This window comes from Patiria miniata, unplaced genomic scaffold, assembly GCF_015706575.1.
Source record: "Patiria miniata isolate m_02_andy unplaced genomic scaffold, ASM1570657v1 HiC_scaffold_4, whole genome shotgun sequence".
NCBI lineage: Eukaryota > Metazoa > Echinodermata > Asteroidea > Valvatida > Asterinidae > Patiria > Patiria miniata.
Window position 1 is genome coordinate 6,517,074 of NW_024037071.1, and position 21,433 is coordinate 6,538,506.

The 21,433-nt window shown below is 39.2% G+C and overlaps 2 protein-coding genes across 2 annotated transcripts in view; both read right to left on the reverse strand.

Annotated features, from left to right (window-relative positions):
- LOC119739847 overlaps positions 1 to 12,157 on the reverse strand; it is a 64,896-nt gene extending 52,739 nt beyond the window's left edge. Inside the window, exon 1 of the mRNA XM_038214952.1 lies at positions 10,265 to 12,157. Within this exon, the coding sequence (XP_038070880.1) occupies positions 10,265 to 11,235 (971 nt within the window). The 5' untranslated portion in view covers positions 11,236 to 12,157. The remainder of the gene's footprint in view (positions 1 to 10,264) is intronic.
- Positions 12,158 to 12,736: 579 nt separating this feature from the next.
- LOC119739848 (transmembrane protein 180-like) lies at positions 12,737 to 21,407 on the reverse strand. Its single transcript, XM_038214953.1, has 9 exons — positions 21,247 to 21,407; positions 19,995 to 20,269; positions 19,682 to 19,761; positions 19,116 to 19,343; positions 18,350 to 18,571; positions 17,649 to 17,772; positions 16,813 to 17,081; positions 15,823 to 16,016; positions 12,737 to 15,335 (listed from the first exon to the last, which is right to left on the reverse strand). The coding sequence occupies exons 2-9, from the start codon at positions 20,136 to 20,138 to the stop codon at positions 15,106 to 15,108; spliced, it is 1,491 nt and encodes a 496-aa protein (XP_038070881.1). The 5' UTR covers positions 20,139 to 20,269; positions 21,247 to 21,407; the 3' UTR covers positions 12,737 to 15,105.
- Between the last annotated feature and the right edge of the window lie 26 nt (positions 21,408 to 21,433).

A 21,433-nucleotide genomic window follows, 5' to 3' on the forward strand; every position in this document is an offset into this window, starting at 1 on the left:
TTATATGTACATAAAGTTATTCTCCTAGCGCCATTTTCGCATTTTAACCTGAAAAATCAAGTTTACATGGTTAACTTTTTAATGAGACATTTAACAAACTAATATCCGCCCAGTTTACAGTAGTAATGGATAATAAAGATACTTTACAAAATTCTAAATTATTTGTGTCCAGACAATTATTCAGGCAATTTTGTGCGTATGAGATGCGCCAAAGCAACCAATAATTAAATTTTTTTTAGAGAGTTGCAGATGCCACAAATAAAAAAGTAATTTTTTCCCTTTTCAAATAATTACAAATTGAAAATCTTTGGGACAAAAATTTGAATTTGTTGAAGAGGACAGGGAGAGCGACTGAAGTGTCGTGTTTGTCCACCATCTGATAATTTGCTCGATGATCCAAGACTTCCCAAGATACCTTTGCAATCCGGAGAGCTTGCACCCGAGAAATGTCACTGTGATCAAGATAGGCATAAGCTGTCTTGTTGTCGATAGATCACAGGTATACAGCAAATGTCAGTTCCTGCAAACACCCCCCCCCCCCCCCAGTATGCACATGTACATGTAGGAAAAGTCGGTGCTATATTTGTGTAAAGCTTACCACTATTAGTAATGTGTATTTACTCTCCCCAACCCCATCCTCTCCACCCGCGACAAACACCCACCTTCCCCAAAAACCCAAGCCCCCCCCCCCCAAAAAAAATATATATAAAATAAGCCCAGCTGCAAAAACAACTTCATCTCAATATGTCATTACACTTTTTTTATCACCTTTTGAAAAAGCAAATTCTGTTTGGGATTATGGAGATAATGTACGGTACGCTGCATTAATGAACTTTGCAAATTCAATCCAATTTCCGGGACAGAAATTGATAAACCAATTTCCGCCTACGAAGATTGGGGGTGATTACAATTTCCATTTCTATAGAGGCTTCCTTTTTTTCATTTACTTTTGTCTCCCCCCCCCCCCCCCCACCCACCCCAGTAGATTACTAGGATCAAATCGCTTGAGTCTAGAAAAACCAGTATATGAGCTCGTCTGCATTAAGTGAGTGCAATTAAACATGCTAATTTTTTCCAATACACCTTGAAGCAATACAGATTTCAGGTTTTTTTGGATGGCTGCAATATCAAACTTGGTACTGGGGTCCGAGAATAGCCGAGTTGCAATTTAATTGGAAATTTATTCCATGAGTTATGGATTAACGGACATTAATTCAAGCCAATGTACAATGTAAGACCTCCAAAAGAATTCTCAACGTGTTTAAGCATTTGACTGGTTCATGAAAAAAGCATGCCAGATGGACTTGTGCGTGAAGTCAAGTGTATTTCAATGGATGAAACACTCCATCAACTTTGACAACCCACTTACACAAGCAACATTAAATCACTGAATTATTATTTTGTAAAGCTGAAATTTAACAGACAATCCATCAATGATCCTTGTGATTGCAACGCTTTAACAAACAAAAATAGACAATATCTGATTTTTTTTGTAACTTCATTTTTAAGTTTTAAGATTCTACACAAAAATGAAAAGGCCAGATTAACTGATGTAATGATGACATCACTATGACAATAGAAGAGTGCCAAAATGTGATGCTAGTAACGGTTGCATTTAACCAAAAAAAATCTGCCATTTTAAAGATGTACATGCACTGGTCATGAATGTTGTTTTCGAGTTTGTTTCACCCACCCCAAAATGATTTTTTTTTTCAAATTTTTTTTGGGGCAACACAAATGACAAAACATTTTTTTCTGAATCATCCCCTTTTTAAATTATAAATTAATTTCTGCCTAAATAAAGTTCATTCCTTAAAATAAAATTAGGAAAAACAAATGGAATTTGCTAAACAGCATAGAGAGTATATTTTGAAATTCCTGCGTGTGTTCATGTAGCAGTTGGAGTTCTCCCCACCCCCTGGGGGTAAGTGTGTCTAGGTAAGAGGCTGCCTGTTCCTCAAGTGCCAAGGGAGTACCACACTCCACCTGAGGGAGGCAGCATTCTTGCCAGATAGAATGATTCACTGCCTGCTGTCTGCCGCTGAGGTTACTGAATTAGCCACATGTTCGCTGATGTAGGGGGTCCCATGTGTCTGGACTGGTCCATCATTCTGTAAGCACAGATTCTAGCAGGGACCTTTGATATCAGGTTCAATGTTATTTGTGATTGTTCAGCAAGTTGCTGGCCCCATGCTCTTCAACAAATTCACATTTTTTTTCCTGACAACAATTTTCCATTTTTAAATTTATTATTAAGTTCCCGAAAATAATTTTTTGGGGGGTAAGGGTGGGTTTATTACTTTTTTTTGTGAGGAAATTTTTGTCATTAACTTTTGAATGACAAATCAAATGAAAAATGCAACGTTTTGTTGGGGAATTACTTTACAAACCTTTTAAAATTATTTGCAGTCCAACAATAATTCAGGCAAACTTACATATTGGGTTGTAATCAAAGGTTGCAGATGCATTCATCACACACCAAAAAGTTACTTGTTAAAAGCAAATAAATCAAAATTGGGGAGAAACAAATTAAATTAGTTGAAGAGCATGGGGACAGCAACTTAAAAACAAAACAAAAACAAAACCACACTGAAATGGTGCAGATTTATTATAACCATACATCAGTTTCATAATTTACAAAACGTGAATTTTACAGTGTTTACCAATGGGACTTGGGAGGGAACAAATGACACACGAACAAGAACAATTTGAGAATGCTGATTGAGGCCGAAGGTTACAGGGACCAACTTGGGGGAGACAAGTCACAACGCAGTAGGGAAGGGTACACACGGGCTGGCCCCCCTCTGCTGTTACGCTTGTTAAATCTGTGCTGGGCCTGGGACATTGGGTAAGAACTTGGGAGCAAAACTACACACAACATGTACATGTACATGTACATGTACATGTGGCCTTAAGCAGTGGGCCCTGGTTGAACCAACCAACAGTTGAGCTATAGAATACATAAACTTTCAGTGAAAGCCTCGATTGTACTGGACTTTTGGGTAAAACTCACAGAGAGTGCGACGGTGTTTTTTCCCATTTTAAGTTCAGTGCAAACAGCCCAGAAAAGTTTCCTCTCGGTTACTATTCAGTCCAGTGCTTACTTTTCCAGGCCAAATTCTGCCCAGTATCAAGCGTAATAAATATGATGTTTAATGGATGTAACACAAATTAATATGGCTTATCCTGGCCAAGTGGTGCTCTTAGGTGTTGGCTGATGTTGACTTATAAATGTATGTACATTTACTGGTACCTCCCTCCGCTTTGAATTGGGAGCCAACACTTCCAGACCAGCAACGTTGGATTTATTATGTTGTTTACTGGCATGGTTATTTGCACAGTGTTCTTTCCATGGCCATTGTCAACCCAACATGTTTAACCTGTTAAAAGATGTGTGTTTAAACAATCAAGAAACTGACCACAGGAACCATTAGACTTGACCCCCCTCAATGGTACAGCAGTGGTCAGTAGGCTAGGACTTGGTCATTCACAGCTGGCAGGTCAAATGGGGTTAGTAATTGGTCATTACTTGTCCTGCCCAGGTCAGCCAGAGGCCAGACTGGAAACATTTGTAGGTCAAAGCGGGGCCTTTTGGAAGGACGGAGGCAACGTGTATCAAATTATTTGAAAAGGGGGAAGGTGTTTTTGTAGAAGCGAATGTGTCAGCATTTTTTTGTAGTTTTTTTGTTTTTTTTGTCGTGTCATAGTCCTAATCTGTCATGCGGCAGCACGGAACATGTCAGTGGCCTAGCCATAGCGACTCGGACTTACTTTGCCCAATGAACTCTGCTGAGGTGCCTCGTAAAAGCTGAACTTGTGTCAGGTCTCTAACCACAAGTTTCATGGGCTACACGTTTTGCCACCTTCATTCATGTGATTTGTAACTTCAAGTACTTAAATTGGTACACATACCGGTAGGCATATGAGTACTACTCCCGAGTACTGTAATTTCAAATTTCATACAAATACCGGTAGGTCCTAAATGTGTGATCACAACATTGCTACATGTAATGTACAATGTCAAGTGTACATAAATGCATGTAAATAATGTCAATGACATTTTCAGACTTTAGTCACAGACCAGACCTATAGGCCTACAGTTCAAGGCCAATTTCTCTCAGAGGAAGTCCCACAGTTTCCTGTGGATGATTCCCATCTATACACGATACAGCACACACAAGTCACAGCCTACATGTATGGTGAGACTGTTACGAGACCCAGATCACATACACAGCTGCCTCAAGCTGCAGTGATTGGTGTTTGTACAGACGTGATTCCTGAATGAAGCTCCGCTGCCGTAATAGTCAGGTGCCTTGGAAATTCACCCCACTGTCTTTTTTTAAATGTACAGTGCACCAAGTTTGCATTTCAACAGTTTCATGAACATTTTCATTAGGTTTTGAGGTACATGTATGCTTGGTGAGAGCATGTATCGGTATGTGAATATATGCTACATTTAGGTCTGATTTTTAAGAATTTTTTTATGGTATCAAAAGTTATGGTGTCAAACATCCTCATAACTCACTCTACAACTTAAGTTCAGCTTGAAGAAAAAAGAGTTCAGCGATGACAAGGGGGGGGGGGCGGCTGTACAGGGGGTGATTAAATTGAAGGGGCTTAAAATAAATAATTCCATTCATCATGTTATTTCTTAACGGTACAATGTTTGTGTATATATAAGAGTATATAAAGTGGACCTAACAGAGCATTTTTGCAGCGTAGCCTTGCTTGACTGCCTCAATTTTTTATAATTCACGTCAAGTTACAATGTACCGGTAGGACCTTGCAGACAGAAAGGGTCTAGCGCTGGGAAGTGCTTAATTTCTGGGCTGATATCGCGTAGCTGGACCCCACATCCACTTACTGGGAGGGGCTAGCACACTTCCTGTTATGTTTTAGTTTACATCACGGCTACAGGTGTTTGTACAGTGCATACTGTCTGGAAAGTACATGTACATACATGTACATACACATGTACAATATATAATACATGTACATGTACATGTGTCTTATACGGCATGCAGCCACTGTACAATGTACATGTACATGGATATTTCATGTTTGCTTCTCTACTTCTACTACACATTTCAGTGTGTGCACAGTCCACTGAGACTTTCTCTTTCATTTCCACTTACAGGTCACTATGTGATAGTACAATGGACGTACATGTACAAAATGTATAATGTTGACACTTTAGTTTATAACTGTCCGGACCACTAAACTCTACCCTAAAAAAAAACAACATCTGATTACAGTTGATCAGAAAAACTTGTGTGCTTTTATCATGCATGATTGGTACAGTGACAAAACATATGCATACAGTCGTCTCTCGTTATAACAAGGTCGATGGGACTAGCCAAATTACCTCTTTATAACAGAAATGTTGTTATAAAAGGACAGCATAACAAAGAAACACAAAGAGAACCTGAGATTTGGGACCTCAGAATTTGCTCTTTATAAGCAGTTCAACCTCTTTATAAAAGTGCTCTTTATAATGAGAGTCAACTATTTATTTATTATAATGAGTTTGCTATTTATTAAACCTACACATGATCTTTGCAAAATGGCTTGTGAATGCAAACAAGTCCACCACTAGATGTACGTTGTACCGGTATAACGATCACTTTAATAGCCTCTGTTGGATGCAAGACACTTTTTTCATTACATACCACAGACAAGTGGTATTTTTCAAGTACCATGAAGCACTGTGTATTGCAATTGTTAAGTGTCTAAACCATAAAGGGCACTCCAGAAATCACAACAGTTGTTTTCATTTCACTTCCACTTCTTCAACTAATATGTGTTTCCTCCTTTTTCAGTGCTCTAAGACTGGTTGGAAAAATGTACATACAGAAGAATGTGAAAGTACAACTCATTTGTTAGAATTGTGACAATTGTCACAATGAAACTTTTCTCAGTGACATGATATTGTACTGGAGCCTGTAGTTCAGCTTTTACTATCAGGAATGCTAGTGCCAATTATAACAGGTCTCATAACTGAACAAGTTCTAATGCTTTCATTTCATGTATTTATGCATTTAATATTTTTGTGCAAATTATTTTAATTTCAAAAGGTCTGATTTCAGAAAGCATGAACAGACCTTACACCAGAAATTTAAAATGGCCTTGACACTGAGAATTAACCCTCTCAGATCCTTCCAAATTTTTTTTAAAATGGGGATGTAGGTAGGAAAGGTACACAATTGTGCTGAGGAAGGTACACACATTTTCTGAAAATCCCTTAATTCAAAATTATGTTCAATTCTGCATGAGTTTGTATGAGTTTGTATCTGACTGATACATTTGTATATTGCCGACCTTTTTCTTTATTTTTCAATCAGACAATGTGCTGTGTGGTTGAAAAAGCGGAACATTAATTACAAAAAGTTATGTTCCATTAATAAGCAAAAACTTTGCATATTTACAGGTTTCTACGTACTAGCTTCACAAATTGGGTGCTGTTAAAATCAGAAGAGGGCAAAATCTACCATCCACCCCTTCTCCCACAGAAGATGATCAAAACACCCAGCTAGCTCTTTTAGGGTTCAATCCCAATAGTATCAAGCCAAACTGTGCATTTCCCCCACCAAAATCCCTCACTAGTCATGTTTAGAAATTAGTCATGCAGTTAACTGGATACACGTACACGTGCACTGTACTCAGTTGATCACGCTCCTTTCACTTGTGAATATTAACACATAAACACTAGATGGGATAGGGAAACACACAATGCGACGTAATCAATACATTTTGTTCATGTAGGGTGGGAAACGTATTGATCGGCATGTCTGCATTTGTCACGACGACGTCCCGATGTGGCGGGGGGGGGGGGGGTGTTTGGCCGAGAAACCCAAACAAAGGCCAATTAAGAAAACGTGATGTAAACTTTTGTCAAGAAAATATGTTGTTGTTCTGTACTGGGTATAAGTACAATGTTTGTACCACAGTCAGGTTTTGAAATTATGGTTACTGTTTTGAACGATCAGGCCCCCCCCCCCCCCAAAAAATTCTGCTTCCTATTACATGACATTCAAAAATAGGGTAGGTAAAATGTACAATGTATCGGTAGGTAGGGATCAGTTTTTTTTGGGGGGGGGGCAATTTTTGTTGCTTGATCACATGGAGGTGTCTGCGTGAACATAGTCAAGGGTAAAAGGTAGAAATTGATCATTTTGGGTGATTTTTCTTCATTTTTCCCATAAAAAATATTAGGGTAGGTAGGGAAACCAGAAGCAGAACAATTTGTTGGCCTCATTACAAGGACGCTTTCATACCTTTGTACGACTTCAACCAAATATTAAAAATGTCACAACATTTTAGAAAATCAAACTTTAAAAAAAAAGTAGGAATTTATTCTCAAACAAAAACTTAACAGGCAAATGAACTGCATTAAAAGCTACAAATATCATAAATTTAGAGCACAATTCAGCCAATCCAACAAAATATTTCTTTAAAAATGGTCTGCCGTCTGCCATCTTTCCAAGAAAAAAATGACCTTCAAAATTGTTTCTCAAGGACCCCAAAATAATTTATAACTTGTTAAGAATACCTCACTGGGTCTGGCTCCATGATTTATCATTATGTCTGGGTGATCAGAGTCAAGCACATCAAGCCTATTACAAATCAGACTTTTTTCAGCTCGTAATCTCACCTACAGTGTGAAACAGATGAACTCAAGTGTTTATAAAAATGTAAATATTATCGGGAAAGATTGATTGCGGGTCGGGGCCAGGGTGACAGTAGTTCATCTGGAATGTGTGCCAGAGGGTCCCCCATGAATTTACAGAAATTACTGAAATGTATTTATCTGATTGTACCAAACCTAAGTCCAAATCCGACGGAAAAAATGGGGACAGTGGCTGTTACGCTCAGAGTTTATTACTGAACTTACGGAGAAATGCATCAATAGAATATTTATTCTTCTATTTCAGTGGGTTGAAACTTGAAACCATTGTTGGAAATCGAATCATTAACCATAACCTCAACAGACAGGTCATGGCCGTTGTTTGTTTCAGTTTGAATTAAACTCACTCAATTGAGTCCACAGCTTTTGACAGTTGTAACAAAGCTTTTTCTGGGCTTTAAAACCATAAACTGCTGTCTACAGGAAAGTGTAGCAACAGCATGCTACATGTAGGCTTGGGATGATACATAATGTACGCGTACACTCATTCAACTAAGTAATTTTGTATTAATTGGTTATTTTAATTTCAATTTCAATTTCAATTTGCTAGACATTTATTCAACGTTGTTCATTAATACACAAAATTAATGTTATAATTCCATTATTATAACTGGATATAAATTGAATTCAAACCAACATTTATCATAAATCAACAACATACATACTGGAACAACGTTAGGTATAGGGTGAAGCATAGCTTTTGTACCCCAACCTTTGGACAAATACCTACTATTACCATACAAGTTACGAATAGGGACAAAAACGCAGGGACAAAACAGGAACATAACAAAACAAACAGGAGTAAAAATAATTATTCATCAGACATTATAAGAGTTAAGCAATTGAGTTTTCATTTTTTTGGTGAATGTAGATAAAGTTCTGGTTACCTTTTGGGGGAGGTTTACAATTGAACACCACTCAAGCCAAAAACCTCTAAAATGCCATAATTTTGCAATAATGTTACTGACTGTCAGCCAAAATTAAAACTATACCAGATACGGCAAAATGGTAACAATTAATTCCAAAGGACTGGTATACCACGTTCAGATTTATAACAAAGAGTGATAGTACAGGGGCTAATGTGTTTAGAAACGAATACGGACCTTTTCAATCAAAAGTCATATAAAAGAGTGTATCTACCTTCCAACGATTTTTGATTTTGTTCTGCCATTTTAATTAAATTTTTCTCCATGCTTGGGCTATTTCTATGGAGACCATGACAGGTGTGGTTTACTCTAACAATACGGAACATGTAGTAGAAGTAACTTTACCGGCCAACGTAGTCGGCACGTGCAGCGCACACTGTGTGCATGTGGCACAGAGTACGGGTTTGTGCGATCGATTTGAAACACAACTCAAGTGTTTAAACGGGGGTTAAACCACCCACATGGTGGAGCTTCAAATATGCTTTAATCAACATGAATGGTTTAGAACTGTCCAAGGTAATTAGGATTTAAAGGTTAAACATTTTATTCATTCAATGTAAAGGTTGAAGTTTGGCCAACCAGCAAGTTATCCCTATTATTCATAAATAAGTATTTTTCAATCAAAAGCCATAAAAGAGAAGAAATGAGTAGCCTTCCAATGATTTTCAATTTTGGGAAAGAGTTCCATAACTCAACACCCTGTGCACAAACCCTATGAGACTGCAAGGTCTGAAACATTCCAAGTGTTTTTTTAATGCTTCAATATTTTCCCTGCTACATTTGACACGCATCGCTTTTTGATGGCTGATAGGCCACTGCAGGGAAAAATAGTGATGCCAATGTATGGATTTCTTTCCCAATTTTGTTCTGCCATTTTAATTTAATTATTATCCACGCATGGGCTATTTCTATGTTGAGTGCCATGGCAGGTGTTAGTCTGAGTATCACCTGTTGTCCAACAGAACCCTTTCCGCATTCAACGTCTGATATCTGAACAATGCAAATTTTATGCGATCCCGCACGCCATCCAATCGGAGTCGGCTTTAGCAATTGTGATGTCATTTCACTCAGAAATGTGGACTAAGCAGTTGATTGGTCAATTTGGCTAAAATGTTTTTGTAATACAACGGGTTACGGAATACCAGATACAAGGCTCCCGCTGAATGGTCAGAATCTCGAGGTCAAGACGAAGTCTTGTTTTGCATAATCACCAAATCGGCTCGCATATAATGTGCAAAGTCTATTCCATTTGGTTAATCTGTTACAGTCGGCAGGCATAGCACGCACTATGTGCATGATGTGGCACAGAGTGCGGGTTTGTGCAACAAATTTGAAACGCATCTTTGCAGTCTTTGCAGGTGCCGTAGTTTAAAACCACCCACCTGACAGGATCTCCACAAACTTGAATGGTTTTGAACTGTCCAAGGTGATTAAGAATTACGGATAAGAAGTTAACTTATTAATATTCCGAAGGGACATAATAATACCATTGCAGTTGTGAGTCTAGGTGCCACCTTTAGGTACCACAAACTCTGGAATGCGGAGTCGTTACAAACGACTGCAACAGTGATTTGGGGGGTTTTTTTGCATTAAGTTGCTCCTGAACATTTCAAACAAGTAAATTTGATAAGATATTTAATGGAGATGTACTTACCCATGATGGGGGGCTAGGCTTGCTTTTGGGCAGTCCACGTTAAAAATCTCTTCTTCCGGCATCGTGTGAAGGAGAATTTGAGCCACATGTCGGTTAGACGCTTTGTCGTCATGATCCATGTGCATGACTTGGTTCATTTCGGTTCTTAAGACTGGCTCTTCCCTTGACCAGAGATAGGTGGACAGCGTACTGTCTTTGGCACATCGCACGCTAATGAAAAACATTTTCCGTTTGCCAGGGACCGGGTCACAGGCACACATGTCCACAGTCACTTTGAACAGGCACGCTTGGTGTCCGAGGCATAATAGAACCGGATCACAACCAGTTTCTGTCAGGGGCGACTGGGCCACAGGAGGATTCACGAGATCTCGGAATGCCTCCGCTTCGTTCATACCGCCCTCGTTGTCCTGCGGCTGCCGTAGAAATGCAACTGTTGTTTTCTCTGGGGATAGGTTCTTCGCAAACTTGTCCCTGACTGTGTAAATGTTTGTGTTGGCACCCCAGCCAAAGGGCTTGACCAGTTGTGACTGAACCGCGTCAAAGCGGTAAGTTATCTCAGCGATAAAGCTGTCTTTTGGGCAGGTGAAAAATGCCCGCTGGTTTTCCGTCCACTTGTATCGCGTCTCTTCTGAGTTTCTTGGTAGCTCGTGATCGTATCTTACTCGTGGCTGTTCCGGGGCTGCGCGCCTGCCTGTTTGGGGCATTTTTGGTTTCGGGGCACCCATTTTCTGCGGCATGGCTACTTGGGCAGCTTTTTCCATGCCGTGCCTTGGGCCTCGGTTTTTTCCCATCAGTGCTGGAAGCATTCCGTGCCTGTTCAGTTGCGGGAAGCGCTGTCGCGGATCGAAACTCCCAGCTTGACCAACGAGGCAAAGTAGTAAACAAGGCCACAGCAGTACGCAAACCCAGGCCACCCGCCATTCAAAATCCCACCACAGACGAGCCAAACGCTTACCGTCACCACGGCTCATGATGATGATTGTAAGCTGTCCCTTGTCCAGCACTGACTTTCGCGATAAAATAAGCTTGGTCGATCAGTCCACACATTGAAATGTGCTCCGGTGCAAGAACACCAACTATCTATACAATGATGTTTTATTGAAGTTGGTTAATATTTGTCACAGCACTGCACAGCAACCAACGCAAGTCAGGTGACATCCAATCAGCTGCAATGTGATCACTGCTCTTATTAATAAAACATCATCTACTGCGAACGACACAGACTGCAGACAGCAAGTAAATGTACTAGTCTTATGCCTTATATTAACCCTTTAATCACAAATCCGAGAACTACATATATTTAGTGACATACTAGGCCTGCATGATTAATCTTTCCAGTGGCAGGAATCAAGATAAATTTCATGATTAGCTGATTAAGCCTAACCACTACGACTTCATCATTCACGTGTTAATAATTTGTTGACGTTCAACATGTTCAATGACACTGACAGTGACACTCACGTTTATACGAGGGCTGATCACAAATCCATGATTCACCATGTTCACTGAACATAAACAAAACTGACTTCGTCATCCACTTAACTTCCTTTTAAGCCGCAGGACAATCACACTACCACACGACTACACACGTACAATGTCGAAAAGTTTTTGGTGACCACTTTCCATCTTCAAAAGGAACGAGCAGTTTCCCTTACGTCTTGACTTTTTCTTCACCGACATAATCAACATTTTCGCCGCAGGGACATGGTAGCTCGTATGATCACATCATTGGCTAGGGTGACAAGTTGTAAACTAGCGTAGCCAAGTAGACAAAACGGGGAAGAAGCCGTACAAATCTGGTTGGGGAAATTCGGAAGTTCAGACACCGCGGCAAGGTTCATGTCAAGGGTTGATCGCATGTAGGCCTGTATTGCATGGCGTACCCGGCCGGCCGTATGCATGCATGGCATGTGTGGTACAACAATAAACTAAACGAAATCGACTCCCTATCTCGTGAATTATTTGCAACCTCTACTGTAAACAATAGAGGGCGATATGACAATTTACTGGTTGGGTTCGCCAACTCCTCCGGCCTCCTCCCCCCCAAAAAAATTGACAATAATTTGCACTAGGTCAAAAAAATGTGCGGAGAGAGGTGTTGTGTCCGAGTATTGTATCACATTTACGCAGCATAAAACACGCGAATGAGTGAGGAAAAACATGAAGAACAAACAAAAAGTCAACATTTATTTTCGACTTACTTGGCAAATGCACACACACAAAAACATGGAATGTGGTAGTTAGGGGGAATTTATGTACAATTTGGCACATAAGTTAAAGAAATAAAACAATGTTTTGGAATTGTGCTCCAATTGTTCTATTTATATTTATGGCATAATTTATTTGAAGTGCAAACCCTTCTCTTTCCATCAATGTGAACAGTTAGAACTGAACAGTTGTATTTTGTTGCTTTTCGTTTGTTAACTCACTCAATAATGCAACTTCGAAGGAAAACAGAAAGCAAAACAATCAATAGATGTCAACATTTTTTATTCAAGTAATGTTATTTAATACAAGGAACCACAGAAAAGTGAAGAAACAATCATAAACAGATGTGGGTTATTGTTATCGGCAATAAAAACTATACTGAGGATATGCCACAAATATCTGTCGGTGTTCTCAAAGTAAACTACGAAGTACAGTTTAGGGAAAAAAAGCCTTGGCATTGAAGTTAAGAACAACAAAAACAAAAACAAATCAAAACCAAATTTTACCAAAATCGAAAACACCCTTACCACAAATCTGTCAAAATTACCAGACAACTTCAACAACAGATTTTGCATGGTATATTTATATAGATTTGATGAATATCACAGCTTGTTAAAAGTCGATTTATGTTGATCATATAGTTCAAAATTTCTGTATTAAAAATACAATGGTTGCCCTCAACCATTTGAAAAAAATAGCAAAAATAGCACACTTTGCCTGTTACAGAAACCAACATGACTCCCATTTCTCTAAAATATCCTACATTTTAAGTATACTCTTGAACTGTGACAAACAAGTCATTAAGAACAGCACCAAACGTCCCAAAAAAACTTTGTATTCTTGCACTTATTCCAGTCATTTTTCTGAAGTTTTCAATTAATAAAGAATGCTCAGTCATATTTTTCCCCCCAAAAAATAAATGAATTTTATTTCAGGTTAAATTTCTAATATTTTACACAAGGAATCATAGGTGCAAATACATTTTAAAGTTAGCATTCTTGAGTGAGAATATGATTAAATCATATCTATGATTTAAGAACTGCTGACTTAATACAATGGAGGTTTACCAAATCACGGCTTCGTCTTCAGCTTGGGTAATTGAGACATAAAAATGTAACCTAAAAAGACATTAATATTCATAAAAAGTTTTAAAATGACTTATTTCTAGCAACATCCTTCTCACATTAACAATATTTACTGGTGGTGGGCGAGTTACAACATTAAATATCTGCTCATTTAAACAAAATAAAGCTTCCAATTTTATTTCTACAATATATACAAGAATCTTTTCTTTCATGAAGTCCTGTGGACCATATTAGAGGTGATTTTTGTAGCAATGGTGTGGGAGTTCAAATGCATGGCAAATACATGGACATTCCAAAAGAAATACCAACAAAATATGTGTAAGGCACTTGACAAAGTTTTCACACCAGGAATCAATTTTAAGGTAATTCTTAACGAGAAGCGTTGCCAGAAAATTGACATGCCGAGGAAAACAATCAGCTCTGAAGCAGTACCAGGTTATTGATATGAAATGACATGGTACACACAAACCTTTTGTTTTTTTGCTAATCAAATATTTGTTTGCTCTCGGCCAATTTTTGCACTCTGCAGTCTCACGAGATTGGTTCATTTGAAAAAAAGGAGAGGGCAACCTGTGGTGTATATGTCAAACTAGCTTTTATTAGAATGTAACATTAGCTTATTTTTATTACTCTTGAGGCAAATCACAAGTTAAATCACAGGTCAATGGACAAGTCATATTACAAGTAAGAAGGAATAAACAATGACAGAGGCATGTCTTTGTCACTATGGACCATTCCAGACTTGCTATAAGCCCCGCCCACTTCTGGTTTGTGCACATTTCTACAGTGCTTGTGACCGAGTCTGACTGGGCTATTGTGGTCAACTGACCAAAAGTCGTGATCTGATTGGTCAGTGAATTCTGTTTGATTGAAGAAACAGTCCACTTGAATGGTCTACATTCTGTCAAAAACTGACTAGATACTTCATATGAAACAGTCTCTTCTTTGCACTCTCCCAGATTCTATGACCCCCTCCCACCATGAGACATTACTGGTGAATCCAGAACCAAATTTTCAAAGTGAAGAGTTGGGGGGGGGGGGGGGGGAGAGGCTGGACCCCTGATTGCAAGCTGGCGTTCTTTTTCCCGCTCTTCTTTTCTTTCTATTGTAATGTCGGTGCCGGGCTGCCGGCAGAGGGCGCCAGCACGGACCCACAGTGCAACTGTAGTGTTGGGACCCCTGCTGCTGGGCCAGGGAGACCCATTGCCGGACTGCGCCGACTTAGTAGTGTGACATTTTGTATAACGTTCTTTTTGTTGTGAGTTGTATAAAGGGACAGCCTCCTGTAAAGAAAGTGGCAAGAATAAATGGCCTAGAGCCCCAAAACCCTGAAGAAAAGTGTCTGTGGTTTCCTTCGTCTGGCATGTGACAACCCAGGATCCGGTTGACGTTACACTACTAAAATTTCATGGAACTATAGAAAAAAAAAGGATGTGTAGAAAAAGAGACGTCTTCACTCCTCTGGTTAACTTATTAAATAAAAGAATAAACAAATTGGGGGGGGGGGGGGGATGGCCCCCGTCAGTCCATCTGGATCTGTGGTTGATATCAGACGTGTGTGAATACGTCCCCAGCACGCACTCGCTTGACCCACTCCAGTCTGGCGCCACGCAGTGTGAACCTCGTCCACAGTAAGATCTGGACCATGGCACACAGCAGGGGGATGTAGACCAGGCAATGGAAACAGCCCAGTCGCACCACTTCACTCTCCTCCACCGTCAGGCCTGACTCGATGGCACGAAGGGAGTTCCCAGGCTTGGATTGAAATATGTCTTGACCTGACAAAAGGCAAAAGAAAAAACATGTTAAGGAAGGACAATATGTTAAAAAATTCATTCATTCATTTCTGGTTAAAAAAACCCAAGAATTCATCAAAATTGTCCATGACACTGCTGCTTGTAAGCCAGAACAAACCTATTGAGAGAAGTCAATGAAGAAATGGCAATGAACTGCATATTTATTTCGGTATTGTTTCTAGCATAGTGGAAAATGTCATCATGTATCAAGTAACAATGTTATTAAATATATAAATAAAACAAGTAAATTAACTTGCATAATATGCACTGGCATAATAAGTTTTAGGAGCGACACTGCAACCCAACCAGATTTTGTTGCCGATAAAAAAAACTTTTAGGTACAAATGTCCCATTGACTAGACTTTGGAGTTGTTTCAAACAATTGTGGCAGTCACTCTTTTGAAATGTTGACATTTTTAAAATGCTTTGGCTCGGCGTGGGTCAGGAATGCTAGTCTGAGAGGTATTACCTGTCTGTATGGCAAGAAGAGTTGTTCCTAGTAGCGGAGCAATGGTCTGGCCTGGTTTGGACAGCAGGGCTGCTGTGCCAAAGACTAGCGCTGAGACTGCTTGTTTGCGTCTGTGAATCACACAATCCTCATCCACTAAATCACTGATGACCAGGTTAAGTAGCTTGCAGGTGCCCTCCGTGAACACACGGTTACTTTTTGAGGAATAAATGAACAAATAAGACTGTTAAGTTTGTACACTATATTTATGAACTGTAAAAGAAATAGGCAAACTAAATCACACCACATAATTTTGTTTGTTTCTCCATTTAAAAAAATCCCTTGAGGTATTTGTTGTCAGTTTTGTCTGTAAAAATTTGTGGGAGGCAGTAGTTTGGTCATGTCCATCACAAGTCCATCACAGGTCACGTCACAAGAGTACTGCATGTCATAAGTCATTTCACAAGTCCGGCCACAAGTAACAGGGGCCGGGATGAACATTAACAAGTTGTTCACAGTTTATTTGAAAAGCTTGTGACTTGACTTGAGACTGAATGACTTGTGATTGACTTGAGATGACTTCTGATCAAATTCACTACAATCCAGAGGGGAGGGTTGGGACTTGGATGACTTGTGATTGACTTGTGATTGACTTGTGATAGACTTGTAATGGACTTTTGATTGACTTGTAATTGACTTGTGATTGACTTGTGATTGACTTGTGATGGACTTGTGATTGACTTGTGATGGACTTGTGCTTGAATTGTGATTGACTTGTGATGGACTTCTGATTGAATTGTGATGACCTTGTGATGGGCTTGTGATTGACTTGTGATTTTCTTATGATGGACTTGTGATTGGACTTTGATGGACTTGTGATGGACTTGTGATGGACTTGTGATGGACTTGTGATGGAATTGCATTGTAATTGTGATTAACTGCAGAGTATTTTTGAGGACTTGTGAGGGCTTTTGAGAAATTATGTGGATGGGAAGGTTTGGATTTTGATACCTGGCAATGAAGACACACAATAGCCACAGGTTGTCAGGCCCAGCAAATAGCATGAACCCACTCAGCAGGCACTTGCAGTAAAACAGCCACTTGATGACAGCATAGATGCTATACTTGCGGCACAGTGACAAGAAGTAGAGATTGTTAAGGTGGGGAATGACGAATGAGACACCAATCAGCAATGAGCCCATACCAGGGGACAGGGCCCGGCCTAGAAGCCGCTCCAAAAAGAGCGGGAAAAAGTTGCTGTTGAAGTGGCAGTTGAAAACCTGCAGAGCGAGGAAAGGTGGAAAACAAGTATGAGCAGAAATTTGGAAAAGTTACAATTTGCACCAGCACTGGCAATTAATCTTGTTGAGTTGTGTGAAACTTTAAGCTTTAAAAAGAAGACTCCGCTTGTTTTGGGGAGAACGAAAAGAGCAAATAGACTCAATGCAAAAGCACCCCCTCAACGATTACAAAGAGAGAGTTAGGAGGGACCACTGGAAGGGCCTCTTGAATGTATTGCTGACAACATCTGACACTCATGCGAAGACGCTATGGGTTTTTCTACCGAAATTTTCAAAAATGGTCACAAAATGCTGTCTTTGTCAATGCGTAGAAGTCACAGTCCTTCATTGTTAAAGATTATGAGTGATACCACAAAAACACATATGGAAGCTTCTTGATTGTACTCATTTTTTGCCCCTTGTTTACTGCATGTTTGTTGACTATTTTCCCATTATGTACTTGGGAAAAAATGACTTTCTGTAGTGTGAATCACTCCCATTAAAATGTTAGCTGCTGAGGTGAAATGATAAGAAATAAGGGTTTCCAAATGTAGACAGGAATCTTACCTGTACAAGATTGAGGAGGGAAAAATACTGGAAATTGGAATGTTTGCTCAACTGCTTGATATAACGCTTAATGGTCACCTCATCTTCGGTGGTGGCTTTGGTGGTGACATCTTGCGGTTTAACACTTGATGAGAGAGCAAAACAAACTATCATGAAATATGTAGGTGTTGGAAATGAGCCAGCATTTTATGTTTATTCCTTTGGTAACAGGAACCTCAGCTGCGTCTGATTCTCTTGTCTAGAGTTATTGTCTTTGTCTTATTTTATTTAAACAATTTGGACAAATAGACATAGCCCTAGCTCTGGACATCTGTTTTGTTAACAGGCACTAACTTACCAAATTCTTTAACCCTAACAGGACTGGGGAAAGGGAGGAATTTGCCCACATACATTATTTGTCTGATGGCATTGCAGTGTGATTTTTTTTTGTGCTGAGCCTTTATAAACTTTTAGACTGATGTCTAGCAGGCATTTTTACATCAATTTCATCAAAATCAGACATAGTGTTGCCACAGAATAACAAATTGTTCAAAAATGTCTTGTTTTCCCATTGACTGTGTACAGCAAAAGCACTCATTTACACACAGATGGAATTGTGAAATATCAATTATAGCACACCAAATTTCACATGGAAAATCCTCTAAAACTTCCTGGCGGCTTTTGAACGATCTAGGAGGATTAGGGTTAAACTGTGAACTCACCTGATGACCGATGTCATTCCGTCATCCTTCTTGCGTAAGTCCTGATACTGCCTGCTCAGGTGGCGTGACACGAAGAAAAATCCCACAGCCGAGAACATAGCCAGGACAAAACAGAATATCTGGAAGGATTGCATGGTATCCCGGTCCCACACCACATAAGATAGGAACACTGACAGGGAACCAGCCGCACTGAAGAAAGAACTGTAACCATTCAGCTTAGTTCTGCAAAGAAAATGAAAATGTTTTGTTCACATTCTTACTTCATGACACTGTGAGTGGCAAAAGTGTTACATACTAAAGTTTTGTTTTCAATTTTTTTGTAAATTTTGTGAGAACACAGAGTCTCACAGTGGTTTAAAAAAATATAATGAAAAAATAGTTTTCCAAGTATTTAATTCAAAAACAGTAAAATCATTGAAATAATATCTACCAAGCATAGAAGTAAAATTATCAATGTCATAAAAACGAGTGTTTTTTTTACAACAGAAAAAATCCAATGTTGGTTTTATTTCTCAAAATTCTCATTCGATCATTTGAAGCAAATAAATATAATGATCAGGAGAATAAAAGAAATGAAAGTGACTTTAGTAATTTGTGTCACTTGGGTCAAATTTCTGGGCATGACCTTTTTAAAATTTGGGCTAAATTGGCAAAACGAAAATAACGAACCAGGGAGCTTCATAAAGTCATAGTACTATTATTCACTGAAGAAAGAGGTTTGGTAATGAGGAAAGGCAGGGGAAAATTGAAGGGGATTTCATTCTACCTGTCTTTGGCAGATAGAGCTAAATCAGCCAGCAGTGCCGTATGGTGCAAATCGACCGCAGTCAGGAATCCATCATACAGGCACAGAACCACGGCAAACTGTAAGCCCGGGAATGCCCAGACAAACCAGAACAGCATGAAGGAGAGGGCAAAGAGTGGACCGTTGACTGTCAGCGCCCACAGACGTTTGATCACCAACTCTGGCTGGACACCAAATCTACCAACAGTTCTGAAAAAAATCCCAAATAAGCAAACCTAAATCAACACTTGATACTTTTAGACCTGTTGCATCACAGTCTTAAGAGTTGCTTTGATAGAAACCTTGGCAAATCCACAAGTCCAATCCTTTTGTACTTTGTTTTACGTCAGCTGTGTGTCTAAATATTCATACTCATTGTGAAGTACTTAGTAAGCACAGCCTTGGTGCCTAGGCTGGATTCCTGCTGGACAAACCTATGTTTCAGACTTCAGTTTATTTAGGAACTCAGAAAAGAACTCGACTACAACATTGTCATTTACAATAAGGGCCCAATTGACCTATCACTGTTTGAGGCCCTAGTTGCTTACTTGTCACTGTTGAGTAGCGACTTGTCACTCAGCCAGCCAAAGAGAGGGTCATTCAGAGAATTCCAAATCAGGAATATTGTCTGTGAAAACCAAAAAACAAGCGTAAAACATGAAATTGATGTTATTGGTATAATATATATATTTATTGAGGTAAATAAGGGGTAGATTAAAAGTTTGTCAACATTCATAAAAATGCCTCATAAATTAGGTTTCATATTTGATACCAAATTTATTGTTCTAAATTTAGGGAAAATGGGTCAGTAGTGGAAGCCCAGTAAAATGACGAGAGAAGCAATTTTGTTTCAATATTTACCTCTCCAATCCAGAACGATGTCTTGTCGATGTGATAGACAGACACAAAGACCTCAACATGGTACAGGAGGAACACGTTGTGAATGATGGAGAGGAACAGCGCCATAGAGCCGTAGCAAACGCCGACCCGAGTCTCCGACAACATCCTGGGTCCGCTGGGGAAAGCAACTGCTTGTAAACCCGTCACAGAGTTTGACTTTATTTTTTGCTTGTATCTCAGGGTTGTGTTGCCATGGTAATGTTATGCTCCATCCCTGCGCTCTCTGGAAAGTAAGTCTGTGGTAATTAAGCAATAAAATGTTAAACCATTTTAAATCCCATTAATTAGTGTATCATATAAACAAAATGTATCATATAAACATATATAAAGTATTTTCTCCTTTATGGGATTTTCTAGGGATTCAAATGAAAATATACCTTTGACAACATACTCTCTCTTTCAGTAAATTTTTGTAAGGCAGTGGATATATTGCGTGACAAGCAATATACCTCCCAACACCATTTTGCTGTGAGTACTGCGCTGTAAGTGTAATTGGCTGTTTTGATAGGAAAGTTATGTATATTTATGAGGAAAGAAATTTGTTATTACTTCGTCAAATAGTTAACTAGTTACGTTACGGTACATTAATTAAAGCATTTCAAAAAACGGACATTTCAAGAAGAAAAAAAAAATTAACCATAGATCTAAAGATCCCTGGTTCAAATCTCATTTTTCATCATCAATTTTTCTTCTCCAAATTTATAGTTGGGATATATCCGGATAGTTTTTAAATTACTAATTTTTTTTGCGTGAGAAATCCCGTGTGGGCTTGAGACTGAGAGTTACCTGAAATGCCCAAGTCTCAGGCTTAATGGGTGAGGGTTGGCAGCCCTACACTCACGCTGTCACAGCAAATTAGCATTAGGCATGTTAGGAAATGTAGGCACTTTTGCCGATCATGGCAAAATAAATATCCACACTGAGTCTGAGTGCTGAGTGACATGACAGTGACTGCCTTTAATTTTGTTAATTGTTATGTGGCCAATTTCCTTCCAAAGCAATCAGATCCCAATTTGATATAGGCCTACGGCAAAAGATTTCTACTTTGGCCTATAAATATATGAGGCAGGGTATGCGACTAAGAGAAACAAAGTAACACAGTAACCCCTCCTATCCTATTAAGCCCCGCCCCTATTGCTCTTAACTGATGCGATGACTGAAGTTCAAAACACGGCCAAGTTTACAGCCAAACCTTGCGCAAAAATTAACTTACACATGTCCTTGGAATCTATAAAAGAAGAACAGCAAATATATACGTATCACTAATGTTTCATGTTGTAATTTTCATCCTATAAATCTGGCTTGCAAGCTGGCAAGTGGCACTTCGATCGATCGTATGTTCCTAGATCCTCTCTCATTTAGTCTGGCAACTACCGGTATGTCGCACATGACACTATTTT